This window comes from Ambystoma mexicanum, chromosome 9 (genome assembly GCF_040938575.1).
Source record: "Ambystoma mexicanum isolate Mex_15411 chromosome 9, UKY_AmexF1_1, whole genome shotgun sequence".
Lineage (NCBI taxonomy): Eukaryota > Metazoa > Chordata > Amphibia > Caudata > Ambystomatidae > Ambystoma > Ambystoma mexicanum.
The window spans coordinates 905,312,091-905,337,529 of NC_090931.1; the positions used below are offsets into that span (position 1 = coordinate 905,312,091).

The following is a 25,439-nucleotide window of genomic DNA, read 5'->3' on the forward strand; positions in this document are numbered from 1 at the left end:
TAGATTGGGCGAGCTGTCCATCCTGAACTAGGCAGGGACGCTGTATCTCTGAGACCTTAGGAACTCCGTTTGGTTCGGGGAGTTTGCTGATGTGCTCGTTCCTGGTGGCTAGTAAGTTCAAGTTCCAGTTGCTTCACTAGCTCGAGTTATGTTCTGCAGGTAAGATATAGTTCCAGAGTTCAGGCAAGTTAGTTCTTGTTCCAGCTGCGTCACTGGTTCGGGTTATACGTGCAGGTAAGTTCTGAATCTAGTTTCTTCACTGGTTCGGGTAATACACGCAGGTAAGTTCTGATTCCAGTTACTTCACTGGCTCGGGTATTCCGCGCATCTTTGAGAGCCCTTGCTATGCAGTGAGTTCTGCGCGCGGTAAGACAAATGATTGCCAGTTTTAATCCTGTTCTTTCTTTCTTCACAGGTGGTTCGCGGCGGTTCTCGGAAAGGATCCGACTAGAGAGGCGCGCGAAAGAAGTCTGAACGCTACCTTCAGGTTTTCCAAGATTCAGGTAAGTGATGCTGCTGACTGTGCGCACGTTCGCTGAAGCTGAGGAGGCACTGACAGGTTCTGCTTTTTCCTTTGCTGCCTTCTCTTTCAGATGCTGGGAACCAGGGCGAGCACGCAGACTAGATCGACGAGGAGGAAACAAGTCGAGGATCGCGGTATGCGTGTTACTCCAAGCCACAGTAGCAACACGAAGCACGGGTCTGCCTTTGGGCGTGGCTTATATAGCCGACCACGGCCAGAGGCTGGAACGTGCCTTGGTATTTGCAGGATTCACAGGAAGTCCCTCCGGGGCCATCTTGAGTGTGCTGGAAGTGTGCCTGGGCCAATCAGAATCCCTAAAGGGGGCTGGGCTACCTGTGCAATGCATTTGAGTGCAAGAGTGTGGCAAATGGATGTTTGATGCCTGCAAGGCGTGTTTGGCCTGCCAGGCCTTAACCCATCTTGCTCCTGCCTTTTCCCTAGCATATATGACAGTCTTCCCCCACAAGGCCCCTCCTAACGGTGTACCTTCCCCTCCAGGCTTGGTGGGGTTGTCCCTGTGGAATTTTCAGAGTAAATAGGGGGCGTGAATGTTCTCCCTGGGCTCCCATGACCTATCCTGGGGTCCTTACCCTTTCCAATCTACCAAATAATATAGGGTCTTCTTGACAATTTTAGAGTCCAGGATACGTTTCTCCTCGTATTCGGGTTCTTCGCCTTCTACTACCATTGGTGTCTGGGGAACTTGTATTTGAGTGCCAGGATGTACGGGTTTTAATAGTGAGACGTGAAATACTGGGTGTATTCGTATATTGGCTGGCAGGGTTAATTTCATGGCTCCGGGATTGATCACCTTTGCAATGGTAAATGGACCGATGTATTTTGGTTGAAATTTTCTGGGACCTTTCAAGGCCATATATTTAGTTGCCAACCACACAGAATCCCCTGCTTGGTAATCTGGAGCCTTCCTCCGATGTTGGTCTGCATATCTCTTCTGGGTAGCCTTGGCTGCCAGTAAATGTCTGGTTGCTTCTTGTGCTGCTTGTGTTATTCGTTCATGTAGCCTTTTATCCGCAGGCATTTCAATTGTTTCTGGTGGGTCATACACTGAGGTTCGTGGATTGCGACCATACAAAGTATAAAAGGGGGCCTGTTGTGTTGAAACATGGATTGGGTGGTTATAAGCGTATTCAGCCATCCATAGGAGTTCCGTCCAGGCTTGATCGGTCTGATGTAAGAGGCCGCAAAGGTACTGTTCGAGGGTCTGGTTAGTGCGTTCAGTCTGACCATCGGTTTGGGGATGGTGACTGGTTGACAATCGGATTTCGGTCCCTGCTAGAGCGCAGCATTTTTTCCAGAAGGAAGACACAAATTGAATTCCCCTGTCCGAAATTATTACCGAGGGGAAACATGTGCTCTTACGATGTGCTCAAGGAAAACCTGTGCTAGAGTTGACGCAGAAGGGTCTCCCTTCAACGCTAGGAAATGGGCCATCTTGGAGAAAAGATTGACGACTACTAGTATGGTGTTATATGCAGAGCTCGAAGGTAGATCTGTAATAAAGTCCAGGGAGATGGTATGCCAGGCTGCCGATGGTAATGCCATTGGTTGTAACAAACCAGCTGGTTTCTGTCTGGAGGTTTTGTATTGGAGCACAGACCTCACAAGAGTTTACGAACCTTGTCACATCTTCCGGCCATGTCGGCCACAAGTAATGTTTCCCGACTTTCTCAAGGGTCTTGGTAATCCCTGGATGGGCTTCCAGAGGCGAGTTATGATAGTTGGTTATGATTTCCTCTTGAAGAGTACAAGTGGGGAGAAAAAGACAACCTTGGTAGTACGGTAGGCCATTGCATATGGTGAACTGTTCTCCTCTTTTGTCCCAGGTCTTCGTTTCGCCTTCTGGGAAGGTATCTCTGATGGTTTGTTGCAGGAGTTCTACGACGTGGGGAATCCCCCACAGAGTCCTAGAATTTTATGACTGGGAATGATATCTACCGGATCGGGGGTGATGTAGGCATCTTCGCCCTTGCCTATACGAGCATCAGCCTTCTCGTTCTTAACTCCGGGTTGATATATAATCACAAAGTCGTACTGAGACAGGAATAGGGCCCCTCGGAGCTGCTGGGATGACTGTGCTTTTGCAGAGCGTAAATACTGTAGATTTCGATGATCCGTTATGATGGTGATGGTGTTCTTGGCCCCAAGTAAGTAATGTCTCCATTCTGACAAGGCATCTTTAATGGCCAGTAGTTCTTTGTCTGTAACTGCGTAATTGGGTTCTGCAAGAGTAATTTCCTGGACCAGAAGGCTACGGGTGTAAGCACCCCGTTTTCGGATTTTGTTGGGATAGGACAGCCCCCATAGTGACACTGGAGGCATATGTTTCCACGATAAATGGGAGGTCTGGCTGTGGGTGTTGAAGCACTGGTGCCGAGATAAACTTGTCCTTCAAGGCTCGGAAAGCTTATTCTGCTTCTTGTGTCCACTCACATCGGTTTTTGCGTAGCAGGGAGGTGATTGGATGAACCAGATGCGAGAATTCGGGTGTAAATCATCGGTAAAAATGTGCAAAACCGAGGAAGCTTTGCACTCCCTTTACTGATGTCGGTGACGGCCACGTGACGATTGCCTCTATTTTGCGGTTGTCCATCTCGATTCCACCTGGTGATAATACAAAATCTAGGAACTCCACTTCAGTGATAGGGAATGAGCATTTCTCAAGTTTGGCGTATAGCTGGTTCTCCCTTAATTTTTGAAGCACAGCTCTTACGTGCATCACATGTTCCTGCACATCGGTTGAATATATACTGATGTCGTCTATATATACAACTGCGCAAACGTCCAGCGGTTCTCCGAGTACATCATTCATGAAGTGTTGGAACGCTGCTGGCGCGTTGCAAAGCCCAAAGGGCATCACTTGGTATTCGAATAGACCTTATCTGGTCCAGAAGGCGGTTTTCCATTCATCGTCCTCTTTGACGCGTACTAAATGGTAGGCGCCACGAAGATCTAATTTCGTGAAGATTTTGGCTTGTCGCACCTGGTCGAGTAATACTGGGATCAAAGGTAACAGGTACCTGTTCTTTATTGTTACCTGGTTCAGAGCCCTATAATCGATGCACGTGCGTAGGTCCCCTTCTTTCTTGGGGACGAAAAAAGCGGCGAGGCTGCAGGGCACTTAGAGGGCCTGATAAAACCGTTTGCCAGATATTGGTCCAAATAAGTCTTTAGATGAACGTTTCCTTTTTCGGTCAGGGCGTAAATCTGGCTACAGGGTATCTGTGCCCCAGGTATCAGATCAATTTGGCAATCATAAATCCTGTGAGGAGGTAGGGTGTTGGCTTGCTCCTTGGCAAAAACGTCTTGGAATTCTTGATACTCCGTAGGTAAGGTTCCCATTACACCTAAGCCTGAGATTTCCTTGTAGGATGCTGGTAGTGGACGCCTCCCTTCCCGATCCTGGGGATAACAGTGGTTACATTCCTTGGAGAAGGTTAAAGTTCTGGCGCGCCAATCTATGAGTGGATTGTGTAGTTCCAACCAGGGTATGCCGAGTATCAACTGGAACTGGGGGGCCGCGATAAGATCAAATGAGATGTTTTCTGTATGGCCGTCCTGGCAAATTAATGTGATATCGGCGGTGCATTGAGTTACTGGGCCGGTAAGTAATTGAGTTCCGTCCACTGCTGTCACATTTTCAGCATTCCTCTTTGTGCAAATGGGCAACCCTATTCTGCCTGCAGTCTCTAGGTCCATTTAATTCCCGATAGCGCCACTGTCTATAAACGCTTCAAGTGCGTGCATCTTGTTTGGTTGTTGCTGGAATGTCAAAACCACTGGAATTGCAAAATGAGAGGTCAGATGGATCTTCCTTGTGCTCGACAAACCGACCTCTAAGTCTGTCGGGCATCTGTGTTTCCCGCCTCATTGTCTTTCTCTTGGGCATTGTCCATAGCTCCTACTGTCTTTTGTGGAGGGTTTTGTTAGGCAGAAACCTGTGCAGTTCCCTCTAGGACCACTGCAAAAGATTTAAGACTACAGGTGTTTGGCAGTAAACCCACTTGGTAGCAGTCTGTACCACACAGATTCACTTGGTAGCTGTGGCTGAGCAGTCAGACTTCCCTCAAGAAGAGTTAGGCAGTATACAGAGTATTCACAATAGGTCAAGAGAACACAATAGAATAGGTAAACGCTGACCAGGGCCTGGTGTAAAAGAGATATAATTATTTATTTAAAAACCACATCTAGAAAAACACACAGGCACTAATGGTAAGCAATTCAAAAACACGGTCACTAAAAGATATACACTCCCTTAAAAGAATATTAGACAAGTCTTAAGTAAAGCCCCACTTATTTTCAGACAGCGGTGAGCGCTTAACGTAGATGGCACTCTAATAGTTCGTTTTTTTAAAAGGGAGAGAAAAGCAGAGACCAAGTTGAAACAGATCCCAACACTTTTACAAGAACTTAACAAGAGAGGAAGGCAAAGTAAAACCGTGAAGTTAGAGTTCAATAGGCCGGATCCACTTTAAGAGGATCAAACGAAATGTCCCCAAGGTCACACGGTTGCAGTGCACAAAAGTCTTGTAACGGTTCAAAAAGGAGTTGGACCAAAGAAAGGGACCAGTTAGAGGATCAAGGCGGCCAGCCCAGTCCAGAAGGTTAAGGAGTTATTATTACCTTGTAGCAATCTTTAGAAAGGGAGGCCTGGTGGACGCGGTACCTTAAAGTGGTGAGAACACTCCAGCGGGGGCAGTTGTTCCTGGCAGCGGATGCAAGTCGGTGCTTCGTCCGGGGGAGGAGAGGATCTCGTTGTGGAGGAAGACAGGAGTCTGTTGCAATGCCAGGGAACAAACCAGCCGCGGAGTTTCTCAGGTACAAGGAGCAGTCCGTTGATTCGCGGTTCAGTGGTGAGTGGCTATCCGACCGCCAGGGTGCTTGGCACGGGCAGTTTGACCACAAACCGATTTGGGGTGCGAAGAAGGAAGGTAAAACTGGTTGTGCCCACTAGTCAGGGGAAGAAGCCTCTCCAGCCGGGAGATCTTCTCTGTCGTCGGGAAGTGGTGAGTCGGTTCCGCAGGGATCCACCGGTGGTGTCGTCGTGGTAGGTCGGCTCAGCTTCTCCCTCATCGGATTCTCAGGTCCTGTGGCGACTTCTGAATTTCCAGTCCCCAAAGCCCTGCTTTTATGCAGCATACCCCCATTCACTCAGCCTAGCTGTCAATCAAACATGCTAAGTGGTGAGCCGGGCGGCTCACCACTTGGGCCAATCACACAAGAGTGCGACTTGAGTTACCAAGGTAACTCAGTCCAGGGTGCCTAAACCCCCTCCCACACCCCCTGTGGTACCCAGACAGAGTGGCACCACTCTTGGAGGCTTCTGTGGAGAAGCCGCCAAAAAGTGGAACAAAGGGCTCGACTTGGGTTGGAGTCACAGAAGAGAACACAAACGACATTTTAGAATTGAGCCCTGGCAGAAAATACCAACCGGCGAATTAATATTAAAGAAATAAACCGGCAGTATGTTCGAGGCTATGAGAATTAAATAATTAAAGTTGGTAGCCTCGAACAATGGGAAAATCCCATAGGAAAATATTTGCGGTCGAATATAAAAAGTAGTTTCCACTGCCACCAGACAAAACTCGATCAGGGGGGACGGAGACGTGCTCCCTCGACTAACAGACCCCGGGGCAATCGAATTGCCCCACCAGTATGTCCACAATATGATGGTTTGTACTGGTTTCTGTTAATAATTTGGGACTAGTAAAGCCAATGGTGAATTTACATGCCCTGGGAGACAGTAGTCAGTCCCAGGGTATGGAGTCTATGGTGGGGGGTCACTATAACACCCCTGTGTTACTGCATGGAGGGTGCTGTGTAACACACATAATAAAAACACATGAGACCCTATGGAGTAAAGGACCCCATAGCCCATAAAACACATTACCAATCAAAGGAACACCATAAACATGTCAAAGAGTGGGAGAAAAAGAGTCTCACTCTTGGCAGGAGGAAAAAAAAAACTCCAGAAATCCAGCAAAGCTGCTGGGGGACTCACTGGGTTAGGAAATTCAGCCTAAAGAGAGAATTCTCCCTAACAGCTTTGCAGGGCAATTTCGAAGGAAATGACCAGTTTGGCCACAATACAAGCATAGCTGTTCCTGGCGTCTTCGTTCTCGTTCAGCCTTAGTAAGAGGTCAGCGAAGAACCCCCAGTTGCATGGGCTCGGTATGTGATTCTGTGTGTTGCCGGGCCGTGTTTTCCTTAGGCTGTACATAAATTGTCCGCGTTTCCGTACGGGCCCGATCTGCCTTATGGTTCTGTAGGCGGTGGTCTAGTTGTATAGCCAAATCTATATACTTAGCACAGTTATCTGGAGGGTTTACTACTTGTGCTAGGACGTCTTTGATCTCTCCTCGTAAGCCCCGGTAAAACAGCGTGATGCACTTTTCATCAGGCTAGTTCGATTCAGCAATCAGGTGATTAAAATTGGCAACATAAGCAATGAGTTCCTGACTACACTGCCGGAGGGACAGTAATTCCTCATCAAGTGCTTGACCCTGTGTGTGGCGGGAAAAGAGTTTCTCCAACTCTCTTTGGAAACCTGCGTAGTTCTGTAATAGAGGATCATCCCTACTGACCAACGGAACCGACAAATCCTCTGCATGACCCCCTAAATATGAGAGCACAAAGGCTACCTTTGACTGATCCGTAGTAAAAAGTCTGGGTTTGCACAAAACGTGTAAGCGACACAGATTCATAAAAGCTCCAAAACGTCTGGGATTCCCTGAGAACCTCTCTGGAGGGGGCCAAGGGTACATTCTCAGGGATGACTACTTGTACAGGTGTTACTGATGATGGTACTGGACTCGAGCCCTTGAGGAACCCCACCCGGAAGAGGGGACAAACCTGCCTGGGTCTGCAACAGCTGCCTAGCCAAATCCTCAGTCTTATCTCTGTTTACCACCAACTCTCGTCGTAACGAGTTGGTTTCCGAACGGGCCGCATGCACTTCGGCCCACAATTCCCCTAACAATTGCACCAACTGGTCAACCTCAGAAGTCTCCATCGCTCAGGCAGAGTGTTTCAAGAAGGCTTTGTGTTCTGTCAAACTCACCTGGGTCTCGGCGGGAGCGATGAAGCCTTCCGGACCCTTCCCCTGGAGTAATGGTGGTACTACTGTTATCTGTTGAGAGAGAAGTGAGTTGCTCAATTTGCCTGAATATGGCCCAAATCCCCCTTTCCCTCCTCCTGTGTGTGCTCTGTGATGGATGTGTAGGTATTTGGCTCACCTTTAGAATAGATTGGGCAAGCCCTCCATCCTGAACTAGGCAGGGGCGCTGTATCTCTGAGACCTTAGGAACTCTGTTAGGTTCGGGGAGTTTGCTAATGTGCTTGTTCCTGGTAGCTAGTAAGTTCAAGTTCCAGTTGCTTCACTCGCTCGAGTTATGTTCTGCAGGTAAGATATAGTTCCAGAGTGCAGATAAGTTAGTTATAGGTCCAGTTGCAACACTGGTTCTGGTTATACATGCAGGTAAGTTCTGATTCCAGTTACTTCACTGGCTCGGGTATTCCGCACGTCTTTGAGAGCCCTTGCTATGCAGCCAGTTCTGCGCACGGTAAGACAGATGATTGCTAGTTTTAATCCTGTTCTTTCTTTCTTCACAGGTGGCTCGCGGCGGTTCTCGGAAAGGATCCGACCAGGGAGGCACCCAAAAGAAGTCTGAACGCTACCTTCAGGTTTTCCAAGATTCGGGTAAGTGATGCTGCTGACTGTGCGCACGTTCGCTGAAGCTGAGGAGGCACTGACATGTTCTGCTTTTTCCTTTGCTGCCTTCTCTTTCAGATGCTGGGAACCAGGGCGTGCACGCAGACTAGATCGACGAGGAGGAAACAAGTCGAGGATCGCGGTAAGCGTGTTACTCCAAGCCACAGTAGCAACACGAAGCACAGGTCTGCCTTTGGGCGTGGCTTATATAGCCGACCACGGCCAGAGGCTGGAACGTGCCTTGGTATTTGCAGGATTCACAGGAAGTCCCTCCGGGGCCATCTTGAGTGTGCTGGAAGTGTGCCTGGGCCAATCAGAATCCCTAAAGGGGGCCGGGCTACCTGTGCAATGCATTTGAGTGCAAGAGTGTGGCAAATGGATGATTGATGCCTGCAAGGCGTGTTTGGCCTGGCAGGCCTTAACCCATCTTGCTCCTGCCTTTTCCACAGCATATATGACAGTGTTGGCACAAAAGATGGGAAAGGAAATCAAACTCGGGAGGGTTGGTGGCATTTCTCCTCCCCACCTTTGGACGATTTTGTGGTATCACCTTTGGGGTTGGAGGAAGGGCAGTACCGGTTAATACAGCACCCGTCCTTCCCGGAAGGGGAATCCATGAATGATGGCATAGCGGAAGAGCAGTGCAGGGTGCATTATGCATCATTTGGTGAGGCTGTTGAGATGTTGAAATCCACAGGGAGAGGTGCTCTGATGGGTAAGGCTGACATAGAGTCCGCATTCAGGTTGTTGCCAATCCACAAGGAGAGTTACCATTTACTGGGCTTCAAGGTTCAAAATGATTACTTCTTTGACAAATGTTTGCCAATGGGTTGTGCTGTTTCGTGTGCATACTTTGACCTTTCTAGGGATTGAGAGGGATTGAGATTGATTCAGTCACAGGGGAGTGCAGGCTGTCCAGCGATAAAGTGCTGAAATTGAATGAAACAATCAAGGTTTTGAGGGGCAGGATTAAGGCCACCTTGAGGGAGCTTCAATCTTTGGCGGGAAACCTCATGTTTGCGGTAAAGGTCATCCCGGCAGGTAAGGTGTTCGCTAGGAGCATCAAGCTTAAACCGGTGCGGTTACAACACGCAGCACAGCATATCCGTCTGGGGGGGCGGAGGATCTCAGAATGTAGGATGGATTTCTGGATAACTTTAATGGGGTGTTGTTATGGAGAGAGGAGTTGGACAGCGGCAAAGGGCTTAAATTGTTCACTGATTCCTCAGGTTTACATGGATTTGGCGCCATCTTGGGGAGCGAGTGGCGTGGCCAGCAGCTTGGCATCACGAGGGGATTAGTAAGGACATCACACTGCTAGAGTTGGTCCCCATCGAAGTAGCTTTTAAAATGTGGGGCCGACAGTTGGGGAACAAAAAGGTGTTGATCTGGTCAGACAACTTGGCAGTGGTACAGATCATCAATCAGGGGACATCCAGTAATTCCAGGGTTCAGAAGCTGCTTAGAGAGCTCACAAGGAGCCTGCTGACTCTGAACACAGATGTGGGGGCACGACATATCCCTGGGGTGAAAAACGTGGCTGCTGACTTTCTCTCTCGTTTACAGTGGGCTACGTTTCGGGGGAACTGTCTGGAAGCAAGCATGACGATGACCCTATTCAAGGCACAGAGATGGGGCATGATTGGGGGATCTGAGTTCCCTAATCTATGCCGCTCTAGCACCTGGCACAGCGAGGAGATACAAAGCATGCTGGGAGCGGTTCTTGGCCTTTCAGAAGAAGTGTTGGCAGAAGGACAAAGGGAGTTGCCAGTACGGGCCTTTGTGCGATGGTGTTGGCAGTCTGGGAGAACCAGATCTTTGAGGGCCTAACATCTAGCAGCAATAGCGCACTATTACAAGTTAGGGGGCAGGTCTGATCCCACTAAAGAGCATTACATTGTGATGGCAATGAAAGGTTGGGCCAAGCAGGCTGAGAGGAAGCCAGATGAAAGGTGGCCCATTGATGTAGTGAAATTGCACGGTATGATCGAATGCATAGAAGGTGTGTGCCGGAACGAGTTCCAGAGGGGCTTGTTCGCGGCTGCTTTCACGTTAGCTTTCTTTGAGACATTTAGAGTGAGTAACCTGGTACCAGAGAATAGAGACAGCAGGGGCTCTGGGTTTTTGAGGAGGGGTGACGTACACTTAGCCGAAGGTCGGTTGAGCATTTTTTGGAGAAAATCCAAGACAGATCAGAAGGGGAAAGGTAGGCCGGTTACAATCATCGGCACACGAGGCAGCACAGTGTGCCCGGTGGGATGCGTTGTGGCATATCTCCAGCAGAGACCGCCTACAGGCGAGGGGCCCCCTCTTCTCTTGCACAGTGATGAGTGGGCCTTGACCCGTTTCAAATTCAAGAGGGTCATGGACATGGCACTGGAGAAGATGGGGGTTACAGAGGGAGTGTTCGGGACTCATTCCTTTAGGATAGGGGCAGCCACTTCTGCGGCAGAGATGGGCCTGGGTGCAGATGCTATCAAGCAAATAGGGGGATGGAAATCGGGGTGTTTCAGGAGGTACATCAGGTCGGAAAAAATGTAGCACTAGTAGCTGCAGCACAGAGAAGGAGTCGGTCCGTCTGGCAGGTAGGGCATTCCTTTGTGTCAAGGGACGGGGCGAGCTGGACGGCCAAGCAAGAAGCGCTAACCGCTGGCGAGTACCGGATATGGTGGCATGGGGTACCTGGGATGAGATGGGCACAGCTGCAGGGTCACATTCGCAAATTGCTGGATAAGCAGCACAAGCCTGATGTCTCGATCATACATCTCGGGGGCAACGACTTAACGAGCTTGGGGAGAGGGAGCCTGATGAGGGAGATGATGTTTTCCTAACAGGAGTTGTCAGCACAGCTGAGGGTGACCGAGATTGTGTGGTCTGAAGTCATTCCGAGGCAAGAATGGAGGGGTGCCAAGAGTCACTCAGCAGTGGAGAAATTGAGGGGGAAATTGAATTGCGCAATGGCAAAATTCTGCAGGGGCAGAGGTTTTCCCCACATCAGCCATGGCTTGATCAACTTGAAATCCCTGGAATACTACTTGAAAGTTGGAGTGTATTTGTCGGCAACGGGGATGGATGTTTTTTTGGAATGTTTGCACAAAGCTCTTGGAACTATGAATCAGGGAAGCGGGGAGCCGCAGTGGCCGGTAACCCACCTTTGGCGTGGCAGTGTTTTGGCGACCAGTGACAAGAGACAGACTCCGAATGAGCCATTGCAAGGCCAGAAGGGTCTTTGCTCTTTCGGACCAGCGCCTCTTGGGAGCCTAAGCGACGGGGGCGTCTGGTGGTAGCAATGAGGGCTCGGCTTCCCCCCAACAAACGGCACTCTCTCAGCCCAGGAACATCTGCAGGGGCAGACGGGTCTCAGACACGAAGGGTTGGGGGAGTTTTGCCTATAATGGACTATTGCTAGGAAAAGAGGGAAGCATGTTTTGGACACGGAGCAGTCGCCACACCTTCGGAACTATTTTCACTATTGTTTGCTGTGTTTTATTATGTGTGAAAATAAATCTGCTGCCTTTTTATGCCAAAAGAAGACATGTCTCATTCTGCCCCTTACTGGTGGGGAAAGGAAGGGGCCAAGAGAATGAGCAGGGGTGATGTATGTTGGCATAATAAATGGACAGATGCTCAGGTTATGAAGGTGACGACGGAAAAATGACCAAAATGGAGGAGGCACCCTGATAACCAGGGCAGGGTCCTCCCCCCCCCCGGGTAAGGGGGAGGGATAGCACACCAAGGCGTGTGGAAAGCATGCAAAGGGTGTAAAAACAAAGGGGCGGGCCAAGCCCCATATAAGCAGCGGGCGTCCTGCTGCAAAGAACTTTCAGCTTTCAGCAGAAGGACGCCCACTGCAGCAGAGGAGGATTTTTGTTTTCCACCAACCCACCCTGCATGAGGAACAGCTAGGGCGAGGCCTGTCCGTTGACATCGCGGGACAGCAAGGCAGTGTTTTGGTGACCAGTGACAGGATACAGCCTTCGAATGAGCCATTGCAAAGCCGGAAGGGTCTTTGCTCTTTCGGACCAGCGCCTCTTGGGAGCCTAAGCCACGGGGGCGTCTGGTGGTAGCAATGAGGGCTCAGCTTCCCCCAACAAACAGCGCTCTCTCAGCCCAGGAACACCTGCAGGGTCAGGCGGGTCTCAGACACGAAGGGTTGGGGGAGTTGTGCCTATTGTGGACTATTGCTGGGAAAAGGGGGAAGCAGGTTTTGGACACGGAGCAGTCGCCGCACCTTCAGAACTATTTTCACTATTGTTTGCTGTGTTTTATAATGTGTGAAAATAAATCTGCTGGCTTTTTATGCCAGAAGAAGACATGTCTCATTCTGCACCTTACTGGTGGGGAAAAGAAGGGGCCAAGAGAATGAGTAAGGGTGATCTATGTTGGAATAATAAATGGACAGATGGCCAGGTTATGGGCTACCGGCCCGAAGATGGCGGACCCCGGCAGAGAATTAGCCCGAGTTGAGGGACGGCGAGCCCGGCAAGAGGTCGAGACGTGTCAGGGAGAGCCTGGTACGACGACATGCAGCACAGCCTGACCTGGAGGGAGAGAGGACACTGCCAGGCTGTGGATGGGGTAGGGCACTGGAGGTGCGATCAGAGAGGAAAAAGGATGCTGGAGCCAGTACAATGACTGAACAGAGGTTCCCTGGAATGCCTCTCCTCAGCCCAATGAACATGACAGCCCAAAGAGTCAAGAGCGCACGAAGCAAGTCACTGTTTGGACAGCCCCCAGGAAGGCCAGTGACATCCACGTATGTAAACAGATATTCTCTTAGACAACCATTCAAACCTTATCCAGTCAATGTCTTTAGGGATACAAATGCCACTACCCTGATCATGGATCCAAATGCCTCGATGGATCAGGTTGACTAATAAAGGAAAACCATTGTGCTGACGTCATTAGTGACACGACATAGCCACGTTAATCATGAAGCAAACTCGCAGCCATGCACGAAGTTACACGGACAAACACGAAGAACATGCTTACACAGTTCTGTAGATGGAAGACAGATACATACTGTCGAAAACTTTTATTATTTTTTCTCATTAGCCAAGTGCAGAAACGCTCAACTCAAGGCAAAAGAAGCGATGCAGAGCAAGCTTACAGGCGCTTATCGCAACTAACCCTATGGAAAAACAGGATCATATAAGAACCCTGGAAGATCTGAATACTAACCTATAAGAAACACAGCACGGTATCGATATATAGAAATCATAGTATAACCATAATGAGGTTACATGAGGCCACAGGACGAGAGGCGAAGAAAAGCAGAACTAGGCTGCACAGAACAGCAGGCCAGGGTTTGCAGCCAAAGTCAGAGACAAACAGCACAATCCGAAGCTAAGAGACAAGGAGCCAACTGCAGAATAAATCCTCATAAATTGCAGAGCAGGATGCTCGATTTCGCGGTCCTCAACCACGTGGTAAAGCCTAGCCATTCAATGCTCAAACACCCGCGGTGGGAAGACTAACGGTTCTCAGCAACACAGACAAGAAGTGAAACATGGATTCTTTAACAACGTTGCATCACTGAGGGTACTCTCACAGGCAAAAGTGGCAGCACTAACGGTTACATTGGGAACACAGTCTTTCTCATCACCTTGAGAAGGTGCACTGAGAACAGAGTTGGGTCCCAGCCCTGGGGAGATATGTGACTGGTATTTTGAATATTGTGTGAATAATTAATAAACTGCAGCCTTATTTTGCCACAAATAAAATCATGCCTGGCCTACATTTGTTAGGGAATCGGGCACGGAAGAGTGCAAGGCCAACAGCAGGTCATAGCGAGGCACAGAAAAGGGGGGGCTGAACAGTGCCTGACTGCCTATTTATTTGCATTTGTTAAGCGCACTTGCAGCCCTTGGGCATCGAGGCGCTGTTACAGGATTATGTAAGAGCTTTTGATTAAGGTTACAGGCGACCAGAAGTCTCTTGATTACAGAAGGCATAGACAGTGAACAGGGTTACAGGCAAAAGCATATAAGCAGTGGTTAGGTATACAGCCTGCATGAAGACATTATGGGCCTCATTACGGGTTGGGTGGTCCGGAATTAACAGTGGCGGTAAACCCGCTGCCACTGTTAATTCCGGATGGGCCGATCCCGAGTCCTGCAGGCAGGAGGTGATCTTCCCGCCAGGTCTGACCTGGCGGGTTGAACACCTCCCGTCTGCAGGCGGACGTGGAAACACCAGCACCATCACAAGATAAATGCCGGTGTTTCCACTTCCCCATTCCCATCGAGTCCACCATTCCGCCTCCGTGACTCCCGGGACACCGGGCTGTAATGCCCTGGTAATTCTGGGAGTCATAGAGGCGGAATGGTAATACGAGTCCGGCGGTAACCAGGCGGTTTTACCACCGCGGTTACCGCCGGACTCGTAATGAGGCCCTATGTCTTTAGATAAAGAGTTTGGTTTTGATGGCTTTCCGGAAGCCTTGGTGAGAGTCTATCATTCTTAGATGAAAGGGAAGTGCATTCCAGTGGGTGGCTGCCAGGGTAGGGAAGCGTGACGATCATGTTGGAATAGCACTTCCTGAGGGGTCTAGTGGCGGTGTCCTTTGTGATTCTCTGAGCAAGGTATGGGGGAACAAGCTCATGGAGGCATGTGTGCGTGATGGCCAGGGTTTTGAACACAATCCTCTCTTTTCTCTTTGACAGGGAGCCAATGGGCCTGCCTTCTAACTTCGGATATGTGATCTTTCCTGGAGGTTCCTGTGGCTGCCCTAAGGGCATTGTTTTGGACCAGCTGGAGTTTGGCCACATTTTTGCAAGATGTCCCTAGGAGGAAAGCATTGCAGTGTTCCAGCCTTGAACCAATTATTGCCCTGGCAATTGTGAGGCAGTTCTGGCGTGATAGGTAGGGTCTGGCTGCGTTAAGGACTTTGGACTAATAGGCAGATGAGGATGCGATGGTTATATCCTGTTATAGCTGTATCACTGCAGGACACTCCCCATAATCAAGCCAGGAGGCGGGTGATGGAGCGCAGGAGGCGACAGAGGAGAGCGGGATAGTGTGAAAGCAGTAGCTCCACACATAGGTCTAATAAAGTGCACGTATCTGCACACCTGAAAGCATATTCTCACAAGAATAATAAAGGAGCCTTGCATGCAACTATACTAATGATGTGAGTGTCTTTCATTGAACAATATATCTACACACAAGTGACCTCTCGCTCAGACCTATGCTCATAAGCAAAATAAGGGCTATCACCGAAAATAAGGGTTCACCCAATGCAAACACAACCCTTTCAAGTTAACTTGAAACGTGAGATGAAATTATGAGAATATTTTTCGTTTGACACTTGGCATGAGCTGCAAGAACAGATTTCAAAAAGTCGCTTTCACCCTGACCTTTTGCGATTGCGTCCGCTTCCATGCATCTAGTGACCTGTCACTTACCTATCTTCGCTCAGAACTGTACATGGATCACACCGGAGCAGAAAACCCAACGTACCGGAAGTGAGTAGATGCCTGACGGAGGCCATCTTAGGGCAGCCGAACCCCAATCACAGAGTTCTTTGAGCCCAGTTCACGCCTCTCTGGCACATCACCCACAAGTTTTTCCAAAAGTCTTTTTGGTTTATTTCATGGTACCCCAAGCATCTCTTATGTAAAACTGCCGGGGTAATGTGTGCGTCAGCAGGCGAATTTGATGAAAAGCAACTTTACAACCTAACAGTTTACTGGGAAAGCAGATGCCGCGGTATGCGAAATGGCACTTTGCTCCTTAACTAGCTTTGAAAATCACACGTTCCTACCTTCAACGACTTCTACATATTGTCACAATACAGAGAACTACGTTTGCCCACAGTACACGTGATTCAAGGATGAATCGCTGTAAGGCTGTTTGACCACTACAATGACATCCAGCGAAGGTTCCTTTTTTAGGGTGATTTTCCGTTCTAGTTCTTCGTTACAAATTAGAACTCTCGGTTTAGCTGTCAGGTACACTTGGTATGTTGTCCTGCGATGTCGGAGTAACCAACGCTGTACCGGTGTGTTCTGTAAAAATGCAGTTTATGAAACGTTGAGCTGTGCTCCGTTGTGCTAATCGATAAAACACAGTTTATTATTGTGAGAGAAAATGTAATACAAACGTTCTCTCAGAATACACAGTGTTTATTTCGATAAAACACAGTTTATTATTGTGAGAGAAAATGTAATACAAACGTTCTCTCAGAATACACAGTGTTTATTACCACAAGAGGCGCATCTAGGTGCTCTGCTGCTTTGGTCTGCGAAGGCTCGGAAGAGGGGCGGTTCTCACGCTTACGGGGGTGGAGCTGAAGCTTATTCAGCCAATCGGCGATTAAAAGGCAATGCGAAAACCAGGGGATACGAGAATAGTACGGGATACCAAATATTAAATAACACGGTCCGCAAGAACGTAGTAGTTAATCTGAAGCCTGGAGTTAAGGAACAGATCGAAAAGGAGTCCGTCTGTTTATTGTGTCCGTCAGTGAAAGGGAAACCTCTTGAAGGAATACAAAATGCATGGAAGTGAATCAGAGATGTGGTGAAGGGAAAAGCGATATGTAGGTAGGTTCACACCGACCAGATCTCTCAACGTTGTTGGGAGACTCCCCATTTTTCAGCCAGATATTTATTTTACAGCATTACTTTACTCTTCGTGCTAAATATACTTAACCGCACTGTAAATCTGTGGGGGTGAAATAAATCATCCTCTTGCTAGTGCACGTTTTACAAGTCTTCTTAAATGTATGGGAGGGCAAGGTTGTGGTAGACCGTCAAGCATCTGTAAGTAGGTCCTGCTACAACAGTTTACCGCCTTTCTGAGTTGGGTCCCTGTGAGAGTGTTGGCGTGTGTACAGAAAAAGCACGAACACGTGTGCTCCAATGAGAGGTTTCATTGCTTGCTACCGGGCGAGGAGGGATGTGTGGTTCCAGCTAAAGAGGGGTGTCATTGAGGGAGAGGGGCTCTTTTTGCAGACTCCCAATTAACGAGGGAGACGTGTCTGGGAGTGGGTTGAGACATGTGTTGACCGTTTTGTCGATTGGGGGTGCGTGTGTGCTTTTGGTTAGGATAGGACATAATGTCTAAAATGAGGATGCTGAAGCCGTTTCCCTTTTTGTAGAAAGTTACCATATGACCACATTTCGGTCTACCAAATAGGCCGCCATTGTGATGTACTGCTTAATTGGCAGTGTTCGCCAAAGGCGGATATACTGTCTAAGATGTAATTGCAGAGCCCTCAACTCAAATCCCTAGATAGTTGTGTGTGTGTGTGTGTATACGTTCTGTTTTAGTGTCTAGTTCCCCATTTTAGTGGAGTCGTGCGGCAAAATCAGTCCTCATGTCAGCAAACACAAATTCAGTGACCTAGCAATCTACACTGCAACCAACACATACAACTGTGAAATATAGCATTACAATCCTAGTCATCTTTGCCCAAGTGTAGCATTTGCCTGCAATCTTAAATGTATAGTACCGTCTAATATGCTTCCACTGCATTGCCCTGTTTATTTAACTGTCTGTAAATCTCCTAGACAACTCAAAGTACTTTGAGTCCTTGACAATGGCTGTACAGCATTAAACAAATATAACCTAACATAACAAAACTTTACCAGGTCTGACTTTACCAGGTCTGATCTTGCTGCAAATATCACAGCTCCAGCTCTTGCAATATGATCGCCATCTGATCCTGCTTGAGCTTTTTGATTGATTGCCCTCCATCTTTTCTTTGTCAGGTGGAGCTGTGAGTTTTTTTGTGTGCTATTTATATGACCTAAATCAATCTCCCTGGTCGTTTATCCTGGGGTATCCTTTATTTCTTTTTTTCAGAGCATGCTTGTTGTATAATATCCTTGACAAATGACCGGAAGCGTGTTGACTCTCTGATGTCTCTTTATTCAACAGCAGACATCTTCAGGGTATGTAACTGCACACACAAAGAATAATGGGTGGACAACAGGCCCTTTAACATAAGTTCTGTCCTTGATTAGGCTCTAGGGCCTAATATTTATGAGGAGCGCTCAGGACGCGTCTCCTCACGTCCCCTCCTCGCTCCGTGTGTGTCGCGCCGGAGCCGGGGCTTCCGCCTACGGACGAGATCTCGCGAGAGCTTGCGGCTCTCGCGATATCTCTACACACCTCCCCCTGATAATGCAAAGGCAGTTCATTGCAATACATAGTCATTGTATCTCACCGGTCTTCTGTGCTCCCTTCTTGGCCAATCGCCTTTCTCGCTGTGCACATCATGCTGTTCATCTTCTCGCTCTACCGTGGGTGCATCTGCTTCCAGCTCAGTTTCGTCCCCTTCTCTACCCTCGGTCACCGGCTCACGTTCTTCCCCTCTCTCATAGTCCATTTCTCCTTCGGCTTCAGATCTTTCCAGGGTCTTCTCTCTCTCTTGCCTCTTCCCAAACAAGGCTACTCTTTCCATGTTCCATGTGCGTCCATCTTCGGTGCGGACATAGTTGGTTCCTCGGTGAGGTGCGGACATGGTTGGTTCCTCGGTGAATCACCTTTACGGGTCTGCTGAACCGTGAGCCTGTGATTTGATCCTTGGTCGGTAGTCGTATTTTGATCCAGTCTCCCTCTTTGACATCTCACCCTTGTGTGGTCCTTCTTCTTTTGTCACTCCATATTTTCATTCGTGCCTTGCTGTTTTCTATTCTCCATACCACTTCCGACATGTCCACTTCTACATCTTCTCTTACTTTGGCCAACCATGGTGGCACTAGCGTGGAGGCTGCTCTCCTCCCATTCAACATGCGAAACAGGGATATTTGAGTGATCCCGTTGGGAGTCAGCCTGTGAGCCGCTATGGCCTCCTTTGTTGTTTTGAGCGGGTCCATCCCTGAAGCAGTTGCTAATTGGATGGCTCACTTGATGAACCTGTTGGCTCTCTCGACAAGCCCATTGGCTTGGGGATGATATAGTGCTGCTTATGTGGTGTTTCTTCAGGAATAGTTCCATGTCCCTGGAAATCTGTTGTACCCCGTTGTCCTTCACCAACTCATTGGGGAGTCCTTCCCTCTGAAAGATGGCGGTGAGGACCTCTATTACTGTCGCGGTGGTAATGTTGGGAACAAACTCGGCCTCGACCCATTTTGATAAGTAGTCCACTAGCACTATGCCATACCGATGTTCGGGCGCCATCGCCTCCAATGGTCCTATAAAATCTAGACCTACTTTTGACCACACCGCTTCTGGGACCTCAGTGGGGATCAGGGGCGCCTGTCTGATCTTTAGGCGCTTGTCACTGTTTAGACACTCATGGCATCTCTCGATCATGGTGCGGATCTCTTGATCCATGGACGGCCACCAGTAGGCTTCTCTCACTCTTCGACGTGTCATGGTGTTTCCCAGGTGGCCCGCATGGGCTCTGCAGTGAATGGTCTTTCTCATACTCATGGGCGGGATTATCTGGTCCAACTTCATTATTATTCCGTCGGTCTCTGAGATCTCATCTGCCACTTTCCAATAAGGTCTCATACCCTCTGGCATTGCTTTGTCATTAGGCCACCTGTTTCTGATCCACTCTCTGATCCTCGCCATGGTCGGATCCTTTCCGTCTTCTTCCATCCAGTGTCTCTCACTGAGTTCTGGATAGTCTGGCGCTTTGAGATCTGTAATGGATGCTACAATGCATTCTTCTTGCAGGAAGGTGGTGGCATTGTCCTTGCCCTCTGGCAATCTTGACATGCAGTCCGCCTGCGAATTCTTCCATCCCGAGATGTGTTGCACCTCAAAAGTGTACTCCTGCAGTTTGGCTGCTATGCGTGCTAATCTGGGCGTTGATATCTTCGTGCCCCCTGGGCTGAGCATGTGGATAAGGGATTTATGGTCCGTCACTAACTTAAATTTTGTGCCCCACACATATGTTCTGAAATGTTCTACGGCCCATGCACACGCTAGCATCTCCTTCTCTATGGTGGAATAGTTTTGTTCGGCTGATGATCAGGCCTTCGAAGCAAAAGCTACCACTTCTTTTGAGTTAAGACAGTTCCTAGTCCATATGCACTGGCGTCCGTAGTGATGACTGTACCCCACTCGGGGTTGAACGGTTGCAAACACGGTGCTTCTACTATATGCCGTTTTATGCTCTCCACCGCTTTCCTTTGGGGTTCTTGCCACGTGTACTCAGATCCTTTTTTGAGGAGTTCGCGGAGCGGGGCTGAGGTTTCTGAGAATTTGGGGATGAATTTGGCATAGTACTCCGCCAACCCAAGGAATGACCTCACTTCATCTTTGCTGGTGGGTTTCGGTGCTTTAATTATGGCCTGCATTAAATTTTGTTTGGGACTTATCCCTTGCTCGGATATCCTGTACCCCAAATACTCAACTTCTTTCGCCTTGAATACGCATTTTTCATGCCTTAATCCCACTCCCGCATCCTGCAGTTTGGTGAGGACTGTTCTCAATGTGGCATCGTGTGTCTGTTCATCCCCCGCATAAACAAGGATGTCATCCTGAAAATAGGCCACGTTTCTGACGTTCCGTAGCAGGGCATCCATCATGCGTTGAAATGCTGAAGCAGCTGACGATAAGCCGAATGGCATTTTGGTGAACTGGTAGGTTCCAAACGGGGTGATGAATGCGGTGAGGGGTTTGGACTCTTTGTGCAATTGTATTTGGTGGTACGCATTCCTCATGTCCAGTTTAGATAATATTTTGGCTTCCTTCATCATGAGGATGAGTTCATTGATGCTCGGCAGTGGGTAGCTGTCTGTGATAACTTCCAGGTTTAGGCTGCGAAGGTCGATGCAAACCCTTAGCTCTTGTGAGTTTGGTTTCTTTATAAGTACAACTGGGCTCAGCCACTCTGAAGCTTCAATTTCTTCGATGACACCATCCATCTTCATTTTGTCCAGTTGACTTCTGAGTGTGTCTCTCGCCGTTGCTGGTACCGGCCTTACTCTATGTTTAACTGGGACAGCGTTGGTTTTGAGCAATATTTTATGGACGAAGCCCTTGATATGTCCCGGCTCCTCCGAAAATAGTTTTGGATAATCACTTTTACTACTGGTCCACTCCTCCCGCAGACTGACAGTACCTGATCTTCCCTGCTGGGGTCCAGTCTGATTTTCAGCTTATCCTGGTCGTCCCACCCTAAAACCGCCGGGCCTTCTTGACTGAAGTAGACTTTGGTGATGGTTTCTCTACCTTTGAACTCCACTTTCCCTTTGGTGTAGTCCAATAGGTCTACTGACGCCTCGCCAAAAACCGTAGGTTTGTGCCGTGTAGTGAGCACTCAGACTTTTTCTATCCCCATCATCTCTTTGTACGTGCGCAGGGGTATTATGGTGAGATCGGAACCTGAATCTGCCATAACTCTTGTTTCCAACCCATTAATCTTGATGGTACAATGGGGTTTTTCTCTTCTGGCCCGTGGACTGTTCACCATGATGACTGTAGGTCTTCCTTCATCTTCGGAGGACGATTCCCTTTCCGTGTTGTGATCAGTGTTTACGCTCGTGATTTTCTTGTTGCGCCACCGACACACAATCGAGAAATGCCCAATTCTTTTGCATACCAAGCACTCTTTGTCTCTGGCTGGGCACTCTCTGTCGAACGCCAGGTGTTTCGTGCTTGTGCACTTGTGGCATTTCAGTGGTTCTTTCTTTCCCCATTTCCCTCCTTTCAAGTCGGATACCTGTCTCTCTTTCTTCGGGCGGAACGCCACTGCTTGTATTTCAGCGGAACTATGGCCTCCTGCGAGTTCTTTCCTTCTCCCGGCCGTTTCCTTGACCGCTCTCGCAATTTCAATCGCTTTATCCAGCACCAGTTCCTTCTCCAAAATGAACTTGTCTTGTACTTTCCTGCTGTTGGTGTGAACCACCAGCATGTCGCAGATGAGGCTCTCTGCATTGTTACCGAAGTTGCACAGTGCCGCCAGTTCACGCAGCTTAGTAATATAGTCGTCTACGGGTTCTGAGGCTTCCTGCTTGCGGCTATAAAACCGGATTCTGTGTAGGACGGTATTCTCTTTGCTGGCGAACCTTTTCACAATCCTTCTTACGGCCTCCTTGAAAACGTCGTCTTTGTCACCAACCACCGGCTCCGGGGTAAGATTTTCGAACACCCTCTGTCCTTCCACCCCTAGGGCATTAAGTAACATTACCCTGCGTCGCGCCGCCGAGTAGCCTGCGCCGCCCAAGGCCTCTACATACGTCGTGAACAAGGGTTGCCATTGCGGCCACAGAATGGCGGGTCTACCTGGAGTTTGCAGGAAGGGCGGTGGTGGTGTCGCTCCTTGCATGGTTCCACGCGGGTTACAGCGGTAATCCTCGTCGCCAATTATGTTGTATAATATCCTTGACAAATGACAGGAAGCGTGTTGACTCTCTGATGTCTCTTTATTCAACAGCAGACATCTTCAGGGTATGTAACTGCACACACAAAGAATAATGGGTGGACAACAGGCCCTTTAACATGTGGCTGGCTGGTGCCACGAAGTTCTGTCCTTGATTAGGCTCTAAGGCCTAATATTTATGAGGAGCGCTCAGGACGCGTCTCCTCGCGTCCCCTCCTCGCTCCGTGTGTGTCGCGCCGGAGCCAGGGGGCGGGGCTTCCGCCTACGGACGAGATTTCGCGAGAGCTCGCGGCTCTCGCGATATCTCTACAATGCTGTTGATAAGGGTTTATAGTAAATCCACTGGAATCGCCACAGTCCAGACCACAGCCACCAGCTTTAGCCAACCAACCATGCTGTTTATGTAAAATGTTCATGGGTTTCTACTCTCTCTTCTGATCATTGCTTCTTGATTGTTGGGGCTACAGTTTCCTTTGCCCCCACCCATCCCATAGTGCTCAGTATGTATACTTCAGGTCTCTACTGAAACACTTCACCAGAGTTGTTATGCGGCCTGTGATGAAGTCTCCTGCCTAACCTTTCCGTTTTATGGTGGGATTGCCAAGTGGACAGGGTGCTGCCACGTGTCCGATGATGCTGGACCTGTGGGTATCGAGAGGACGATCACCGTTTAACCCACCATTCCTTGCACGGAAGGCAGGGGCTTGTGAAATGGCCACTTTAAGCACTCCTAGCCTTTTGAAGGAAATTGTGGAGTGACTTTCCTCACATGGTGCAGGATTCCATATACATTTTCAGCACAAAAGAGAAGGCCTGAACTACGGCTAGAAATTTGAGTGGCAGTTAGCTAGTCATTACACAAGGCCTCCCCTCCTATGCATTTAAGTACAGATGGGCAAGGGGAGTACACCCAGGGTCTGGATGTCACCACCAGAGAGGGGGACCGCTCAACAGCAGGGATTAGCCAGTCCTGAGAACTGGTAGAAAACCTCAGGGGTGAACTGTGAACAAAAAGAGGCACTGGAAAAAGTTGCACCACATCACACATTTTCAGCAAGCCCAACCCTTTTCCTATGAGAACATTTGAAAATAAAATGGGTTAGTACACGAGAAGCCCAGGGTGCAGAGGCCTAACAGGAAATCAGAGTTCCCCATTCGACCAGTCCAGTCCGCCCCTGCAAATGGGCCCACCGGTCTGTCTCGAAACCTGAAGTTTCCAGAAGCTGCAAGAAAGGCGGGCTATCCTTGCTGGGAAAGAAGTAATGCCTCCGGGAGAGGTATGAGTAAGGGAAAGTGAATACCAAGAAGATTGTAGCAGGACGGGAACATAGCCGAATGACAGGAAAAGGGGAGCATCAGAAGGTGGACAGTGAAGATCAGGAAACATTGGAGCAAGAGCTCAATAGTTGGCAGGAAGAGCTGGAGCATGCTAGGAGATTGAAGGAGGTGCTTGAGGCCAGGTGAGTATGGTAGGTGACCCACTGGATTGACAGAAATCAGAAAGAGGACGTTGGGAATCCAGAGGGGGAGGGGCGCTCTAAAATAGGTGGACAGTAGGAAGTGAGAAAGGCAGGAGGGGAGTGGTAAAAAGGAGAGTATCTTCAGAAGACAGAAAGAGCCTGGGATAGCTTGTTGAAAATGGACGAAAGGGCGCCGACCCACAATCCATAAGAGGAGCCCAAAGAAAGTTCAGTGTAAACCTGATTGCTTCCTCAGCTTCAGAGGGAGCGCTTCTTGGCTGGCTTCAGTACATGCCCAATGGGCCTTGCAAAGCCGGGGACATTTTGCTTCCCCTACCTTGCATGGCCCTTTGGGTTTGCAGGCTGGGGTACTACAGACTGAAATGTGCAAGAGGGCGCACCTGCGCCCCCGCACATTTATCTGGCCTGGTTCTTTGAGATGGGGATGCTTTGGCTCCACCATGCCTGTTGGGCATCAGGGAAAATCGTTCCTGGTTGGGGAATGGGGGTGGGTGGGTGGGGCAGCCTTCATGGCTGTGTGCAACTAGTCTATAGCTTGAGCCCAGGCATGCAGGTGAGAAATAACAACTGTATGTATGCATGTCATGTGTAGATGCGAGGGGTTGTGGGATGTGCCTGTAACATGAGTGAAATATGTACAAAGTGTATGTTGTAGTGTATGGTTGTGTGGGTATGAGAGCAGTGTGGTTCTTCTAGTGTTTCTTTGTTTTTGTTGCTTGGGTGAGTGAACAGGCAAACAGGGTGGCTGACTGTAGGTTTGTTAGCGTGTGCACGTGATGTGTGTGTCTGTACATGCAAGCCGAGCGAGCAAGTGTGACATTTGGGTGGGGGCACATTGGTGCAGCTAGTATTGACGGGTCAACGGGCAAAGCATTTTTTTCAGCATTCTTGGAGAAATGAGCATTCTTATGTCCTGTGGGAGAGAGGCGATATTGGTGAAACCTGCATAGACCTGTTTTCTTACAGTAGCATGGCATTATTACTAGTACTATGAGCAAAGGCAACCAGAGTATGCTTATACGTGGAGATACTGCCAGATCTACATTGGCAGAGCCAGCATTGACAGGAATATGTTCTCCGTGGAAATACTGGCATATATTGGTGAAGCCAGCATGGACATGTTGGGGTACAGCCAGCATTACAATGTTCATTTTTGTTGGCATATAATGTGGGAAAAGACAACATGAAGAAATGTTGGATGATGCCCCTGTGCAATACCAATGACTTGGCATCTACTGGACCTTCTTCGTGTGTAATGTTACAAAATTAATTGTAAACTGGGAGGCTTTTAATCGAATGTTTCACAGAAAGTGTGCTGTAAAAGTACCATTTTTAACCCATTATTTAAAAACATTTCTTGGAGGAAGAACAATCCCTAGCAAGCCCTCCTTCGAACCTTCCTTGGTTAGTTTGGGCTCC

The 25,439-nt window shown here is 48.9% G+C and overlaps 2 protein-coding genes across 4 annotated transcripts in view; one reads left to right on the top strand and one right to left on the bottom strand.

The window, feature by feature from the left end:
* YBEY (ybeY metalloendoribonuclease) overlaps positions 1-16,038 on the bottom strand; it is a 170,472-nt gene extending 154,434 nt beyond the window's left edge. The window contains exon 1 of one of the 3 annotated variants that reach the window (XM_069616040.1): positions 16,018-16,038. Coding sequence is in view for 2 of the 3 variants with exons in the window: in XM_069616038.1 (XP_069472139.1) it covers positions 15,659-15,744 (86 nt within the window). In the remaining variant the exon portion in view is untranslated. The other 2 variants (XM_069616038.1, XM_069616039.1) reach the window with 2 other exon arrangements.
* A 601-nt stretch (positions 16,039-16,639) lies between these two features.
* The window catches only part of MCM3AP (minichromosome maintenance complex component 3 associated protein), a 1,669,219-nt gene continuing 1,660,419 nt past the window's right edge, over positions 16,640-25,439 (top strand). The window contains exon 1 of the mRNA XM_069616041.1: positions 16,640-16,798. The gene's annotated coding sequence lies outside the window, so the exon portion shown is untranslated. The remainder of the gene's footprint in view (positions 16,799-25,439) is intronic.